Source organism: Miscanthus floridulus, chromosome 10 (genome assembly GCF_019320115.1).
Source record: "Miscanthus floridulus cultivar M001 chromosome 10, ASM1932011v1, whole genome shotgun sequence".
Classification (NCBI taxonomy): domain Eukaryota; kingdom Viridiplantae; phylum Streptophyta; class Magnoliopsida; order Poales; family Poaceae; genus Miscanthus; species Miscanthus floridulus.
In genome coordinates, this window is record NC_089589.1 from 86509168 (window position 1) to 86516345 (window position 7178).

General features: G+C 40.3%; 1 protein-coding gene across 1 annotated transcript; it reads left to right on the forward strand.

The window, feature by feature from the left end:
* Positions 1–467: 467 nt before the first annotated feature.
* On the forward strand, positions 468–6918 carry LOC136486836 (putative F-box protein PP2-B12). The gene is made up of 3 exons (XM_066483872.1): positions 468–822; positions 926–1044; positions 5487–6918. The coding sequence occupies exons 1-3, from the start codon at positions 568–570 to the stop codon at positions 5914–5916; spliced, it is 804 nt and encodes a 267-aa protein (XP_066339969.1). The 5' UTR covers positions 468–567; the 3' UTR covers positions 5917–6918.
* The last annotated feature ends 260 nt before the right edge of the window (positions 6919–7178 follow it).

The window sequence follows — 7178 nt, forward strand, 5'->3', positions numbered from 1 at the left end:
GACTAAAGTTGTACAAAAAATACTAACATTTATAATCCAAAATAAGTATGAACGGATTAATGACAGAATATATTTTCATAATAAGTCTTATTTGAGACATAAATGTTAATACTAATCACTATAAACCTGATCAAACTTTAGTCTTTTTGACCGGCACGAGTCATGTAGTTACGTTCTTTTTACGACGGAGGTAGTATCAATAGTAATATTACTTTTTATGAACTTATTCAATTTACTCTAAACATAGGATGGCATTCTTCTGGATGGAGGGAGTAGGAGATGTACTATCTAAGAAGACGTGTCTAGGTACGGTGTGCCGTGTTGGCTGTCGCCGCGAGCAGGACCTGGCTCGGTCTCCCTAGAGATCGAGTCCACTGCCCCACGTCACACAGCAGCTTTGGTCAACAGGTCAAGGAAACGGCCGGTGCGTGGGCCAGCAAGGAAGAGTTAAAGGCTGTGCCCTCTGTTCCGTGGATGACTGGATGCTCTCGCTCTCGCCACCCTGGCTAGTCTCTGCTCTCATCTCACCCATAGCAGCTTCCCAGAATCCGGCCTGCCGGAGGGCGTATGGAGGACATTCGGCTGCCGGCGGACGTCCTCACGTCGGTGATGTCCCGCGCCGCCACGGGGCCGCGGGCTGCATGCATCGCCGCCATGGTGTCCCCGGCGTTTCGCTCCGCGGCTGACTCCGACACCGTCTGGTCGCGTTTCCTCCCGGCCGACCTCGCGCCGCTCGTCTACCCGTCGCCGCCGCCACGCTCCAAGAAGGAGCTCTTCCTCCGCCTCTCCGGGACCCATGTCCTCCTCGAGGACGGCCTCACGGTCTGTACGCCGCAGCGCTCTTCCTTCTCCCTGTCTCCCTTTATCGATCGATCACAAACTAGCGATCGGCGAGCTGATCCGTGTGCGCGTTTTTGCCGTGCAGAGCGCGTGGCTGCATAGGGAGACCGGCGCCAAGTGCTACATGGTTGCGGCGAGGGCTATGCACATTGTATGGGGCGGCTCACCGCAATACTGGCGGTGGATCCCGCGCCAAGACTCTAGGTTTGCTCAGTCAAGTCCCCTATTTCTTTATTATTATTAAAATTAAGATCTATCTGGTGTGTTATAATATATCCAGCAAAAACAAATTGTGGGTTATCTAGTGCAATAATTTGTTTTCGAATGTTCCCTCTCACTGTTATCTAGTGCAATAAGTAGTACCAAGTTGAACCAACGATAGTTTGAGTCCCCTCATTTATAAAACCGGACTTTAGCCTACCTCGACTTTTATAAAATCATTTATTTCTGTAGTTTTGGATGGTGTGGTTTGTGTGACGTGGCATCCACGTCAATCGTGCCACATCGTACGATGGAGTAAAGCAGACTTTGTTGATAGTTAAGGAGTTAAATTGAACTATAATTACTTTTTTGAAAAATTATCAAATGTTTTTTCTTCAAAATTTATACAAATAAAAATCCTAAAATGTAGTCTAATGTTATAAAAATCATAGAAAATTGTTTTCGCTCAGAAAATTATCAAATCTATTTTCGACTTTTACTAAAATTATACTCTATCTTACTATGCCTAGATTGAAATTATTTGAATATTTGATGGACCTTTTATATCTATTTGCTAGCAGATGTTCTCGTTATTTATTTAGTTAGTCGATGTTGACCAAACAAATCGCATAGAAGGCTAAATGATATGGACTACTCTTGCTAGTAGATATTCTCTGTTCATTTTTTTCTAAAATTTGTTTTTGTTTTGCTAGTGTCTCTGGAGTGATACGTGTGAGTCATTTCATCCACACTCTGACAAGAACACTCCATGCTTTCTACAATAACATATGGTCATATATATATAGAATCAAATGACACTTAGTGGATGTTCATATATACTATGGGCCTATAAGCAGTTTATTATAATCAAAATAAGCTCAAACTAAAAGCCAAACGACGCATTTTTAGCATTTTTCTGGCCATTCTCCTCATAGCCCCAATTCGTACTAAAACATAGAAACTCAGTCAAACTAGCTTTTTTTGGCCACACTATCCTCCATTTTGTGTAGCTTTAAAAGGAACCGCTTTTCCCCATAGTTGCACCAAACAAGGTCTTAATAATAGTATAAGCATGATATGTTACATTATTATATGACACTTGTGTTTTCGTCAAAGTCACTAAACTTTTTCATAGTCCTAGGTCCCCGTTGTTTGGGCTTCTCAACCTGTTGTGGCTTCCAAAAAAGCCAAAAGCTAACTAAAGAGGTTGGCAACCACTGAAGTTCTTCCACAAAACCATCTTCTTCCTAGTTATTTTTCACGGAATCTCTAGACCTGCATCCACCAGCTATGGGATCGTAACTTCCGCAGAATTTACCCACCTGCCACTAGTTATGAACATACCAGTTTCTTTCTTTCTTGCGATTCCTCTCCCTGTCCGACAGCACTCCTCCTGGCTAGCCCCTTCCTCGACTCCGGTAGGCCATCCTAATTTCTCTGGCCCCATCCACCGTCATCATGAGCACTTCTGCCCTGGGCTTCACCGAGGGAGCAACCTTCGCCCAATCGCGAGCTTTGTCGCCGGTCGCGAGATCCGTCACGGGCACGAGCTCCGTCGCTCGGTTGCGAGATCCACCGCCGGGAGGAAGAAGGAAGAGGCGTCAGTGACAGAGGGAGAGAGTTGAGTGGGGAGGGCTATGGATGACTTGTGTGGTCTGCTCGTAAGTGAGAGAGGCTTATGGCGTTTTTTCAGAAGCCACAACTGTTCAAACAAACGACTTTCATCTTTCTTATAGCTCACAACTCAAAACTGCTTTTCCACAACCCACCGCTCACAACAACTTTTCTAGAAGCCATAGCACAAACAAACATGCTCTGAGTCATCGATATAGACTAATTATTACAGATATGATATCATCTACTTCCTCCGTCCCCAAAAGAATGAAATTCTGGAACAATGTCATGTTTTAGTATATCAAGTTTGATAAATTATAGATAAAAAAGTATATATATTTATAATATAAAACAAATATCATTAGATTAATTATGAAATGTATTTTTATAATAAATTTATTTAGAGCAATAAATGTGAATACTATTTACTAGAAACTTGGTCAAACGTGAAGTACTTTAACTGGCATGCAACCCATAGTTGCATCCTTTTAGGGACAGAGGTAGTACTTGAAAATAATAAGAAAAATGAGTCTATAGAAGACTCAAATAATTCAAATTTAGTAATCATAAGGCAGGGCATGATTTTAGAAAAACTTGAAACTAGTTCCATAATTTTCTGAGCTAAAATGAAATTGCTATGACTTTTTTAAGATTAAACTGATTTTATGATTTTTAATTGCATAATTTTCAGAGAGAAATATTTGAAAAAATATTTGTTGTCCGGTTTACTTCCCTAAACTATCATAGAAATCCAATTTACTCCTTCATGTTTGACGTGGCGCCACGTGAGACAAAACTGCCTTCCAAAACTGCCCGGCCGGTGTGCAAAAACAAATAGTTTTAAAAGTTGAAGGGGTTAAAAATCTAGTTTTGTCGACGAAGAGGAAAATTTGGACTATCGTATAAGTTGAAAGGGGTCAAAAAGGACTCGCCCTTTTAAGGTTTCGAGTATAGAACCCATGGAGATGAGAAAAATACTATGACGGTTTGTAATAACACACTCAAGGGAACATGAGACTATCTTAGCGATTCGGACTAGCACTCAAGAAAATGTGGAATTACTTTAGCGGTTTGAGTTAGCACTCAATAATATGCATTTCTTTGAGGTTCCATGAAAACCCCTATGATAATGAAATATATTTTTGGGGCTTCAATTTCGAGAAAATTGGATTTTTGTTATCTGATATAGTGGGTTTCGCAACTTTACCATCCCAATTGCTGGCTTCGCAAAAATACCAGCCCAAACATGTGTTTCTTGTTTTAGTTATCATTTTCTCTATTTCTCTCCTTTTTCCCTTTTTCTCCTATATTCAAAAAAGAAAGAAAGAAAGGACAAAAGTGCCCCTAGGCCATTTTTCACGTACGGGACCGGGGACTCCTTGTGTACTCTGTACTATGCCTTTTTCTCCAGATAACAGAACGACTAATTAGTGTATATAAGCTATTATTTGTTTGTTACCTCATGAATCAAAGAGCAAAATTCACCGCCGGTCCCTGAGCTTGATCGGCGGTGTCATCCAGGTTCCTAAACTTATAAAGTGACATCGGTGGGTCCCTAAACTTGGCAGATGGTGTCATCTAGGTCCCTGAACTTTTAGGGTGATCACCGTTGGATTCTAAATTTGGCCAACGGTGTCATCCTAGTCCCTGAAGTTTCAAAGTGATCACCGCAGGTCTCTAAACTTGGCAAGCGGTATCATCCCTGTCCAAATATGATCTAACCTACTCTATAAGTTGGTGTGGCACGCTGACTATATGTTAGACGTGGATCCAACATGTGTCAATTAATCAATCATTATTTATATAATATTTATCACAAAAATATAAATTATATAAAATAATTTACATCAACAAAAAATAAATTAAAGTATTAAAATAATTTACAACAACAAATATATTAGGTTTAAACTAAAATAGAAAAATACTAAAATTAATTTAGTATTTATGTATCATTAATAGTATGAAATAATATTAAAATTCTTATAGTATTAAAAGTTTTCTCTATTAACAGTTACTTCTAATTTTAATATTATTTAAAAGTTTTAATAGTAGTATTATAGAAGTAACTTTTCTCTTTTATTAATACTATAATACAATAATACTATTACTTTTAATAGTAGTATTATAGTATTAGAACTTTTAATAGTAGTATTATAGTATTAAAAGTTTTAATAATAATGTTATAGTTTTAATAACAGAGAAAAGTTACTTCTATAATACTACTATTAAAACTTTTAAAATAATACTAAAATTAGAAGTAACTTTTAATAGAGAAAACTTTTAATTCTATAGGTAACTTTTAATATTATTATATTTGGACAGGGATGACACCGCTTGTCAAGTTTAGGGACTTGTGGTGAGCACTTTGAAAGTTCAGAGACCGAGTTGACACCGTCAGCCAAATTTAGAGACATGCGCTTGAAAGTTTAGGGACCTGGATGACACCGTCTGTCAAGTTTAGGGACTCACAAATATCACTTTAGAAGTTAAAGGACCTGGGTGACACCGCTGACCGAGTTCAGGGACCAGCCTTGAATTTTGCTCTGAATAAGGCCTTGTTTAGTTCTAAAAAGTTTTCCCAAAAAGTGCTACAGTAGCCATCACATCAAATCTTGCGATACGTGCATGGAGCATTAAATGTAGACGAAAAAAACTAATTGCACAGTTTTGTTGGAAATCGTGAGATGAATGTTTTGAGCCTAATTAGTCCATGATTGAATACTAATTGCCAAATAAAAACGAAAGTGCTACGGTAGCCAAATTTCCAAATTTCGCCCAACTAAACACGGCGTAAACAACCTGAACTTCAACTTGCTTCAAAACTATCACAGGTTCCCAGAATGCGCTGAACTGTTGGCGGTTTGTTGGCTGGACTTCAGCGGCTCCATAGAAAGCAGGATGCTATCAGAAAACACGCGCTACGCCGCCTACCTAGTGTTCAAGATGGACGATGACTGCTACGGCCTAGATTCTCCACTGCAGGTGGCATCAATCTACATTGGACAAGACGAGATATCATCCCACCCAGTCCGCCTGCAGAACAACATAGGCAACGAACAGAACGACGGCACCGAGGAAGGAGCTGCTCCTCGGCTTCCCCTGGAGAGGCCCGATGGGTGGATGGAGCTGGAGATAGGGGAGTGGGACAACCACGGAGGTGAAGACAAACAGGTTTGCGCAAGAGTGAGAGAGACCACGTATGGAGGCAACTGGAAGAAAGGCCTTATTTTGCAGGGATTTGAGATAAGACCTAAGAACTAATTGAGGGCAGATTGCTTGTAAAATCAATAGCCTATTTGTAGTGTATATATGAATGTTTTAGTGTTGTGGCACTCGATAGTTGAACTGTTTGAGTCATGCAAAGTTTGAATTTTTTATGCTCCCAAGTCAAAACAAAGCAGTTGAGTCCGTTTGGTTGGGATACGAGATATAAGAAGTCACATTATGAATATTTAAGCACTGTGTGCAATGATAGGAAGTCATTCAATGGACTGTACAGTAATTCATCATTTTTTTAAGATCACCCACCTGAATTATATTCCACAGATCCCATATAACTGGTGGGTGGAGGGATAATTATCTAAAGAGTTGGCTTGGAGCCATGTTATAAACAATACAACAGCAGAGGTGAGGAAGCACATGATTGTAAGTTTGGGGAGCGAAGAGACTGAGCTGACCACCATGTGCAGCAGCGAGAAGAAATAGAACCAATGGAAATGAGGCTTGGACACCCAGATATGTGCAGTTTCAGAAGTGATGGGAGAGTAGGAAGTGAGCTTAGACATGGACATCCTCGAACCTTAAGTTCCAAAAGGGATGGAAGAGTAGGAATTTCTCTTAGAGCAGAACAATCTTCAATCTCTAATTTACGAAGAGCCGGGGATGCAGGAAACGTAGCCAAGTGATAACAGCACGTTAGCTTCAAAGTTATCAAACACCGGAATGGCCCCAATGGAAGGGAGCTCAGTTTAGGGCAAAGTGACAACCAAAGTGTGTTTAGGCATGGAAATTTCCCGGCATCTGCTCCAGACCATTCTGATCACTTGGGCATAATCACAAATTGCAATTCTGTCAATGATGGGAATTCTTTATCTCCTACAAGTAGCTGTGTGGAAGACCTCAGGGCGATACATTCCATATAACGCATATGGTGGACAGTGAGGTACTTGAGGGAACGTAGGCGCCACCAAGCTTTGGGAGTTGTTTATGTTCACCACGGCTTAATGTTATTCTCGTCAACATGGACAAGGAATCATTTTCCAACCATCTAGGGTATTTTCCAAAGTTGTACCGGAATATGCCCAGTTCCCCTATGTTGTGATGTGGTCGCAAGCTGTCTAGTAGTAATAGTTGATCGGGTGGTGTTGTCACATTCATATGCTCTGGACGCAGACCACAGAGACACTCATCTTCGTCTTCATTAAACCACAAACTTGATGATCGGAGGTGTTTTTTGCTCTGCAGCTGGGCTTCAATTGCATCTTCAACATGGCAAATTTTATTCAGTCCAGAAATACTCAGCT

What these genes read in the sequence shown, in the direction of transcription:
- LOC136486836 (XM_066483872.1), top strand. Translation starts at nt 568, where the DNA reads ATGGAGGACATTCGGCTGCCGGCGGACGTCCTCACGTCGGTGATGTCC. An exon ending in TCCTCGAGGACGGCCTCACG is followed by an intron (nt 823 to 925) that starts GTCTGTACGCCG and finishes TTTGCCGTGCAG; the next exon opens with AGCGCGTGGCTGCATAGGGA. An exon ending in ATCCCGCGCCAAGACTCTAG is followed by an intron (nt 1,045 to 5,486) that starts GTTTGCTCAGTC and finishes AAACTATCACAG; the next exon opens with GTTCCCAGAATGCGCTGAAC.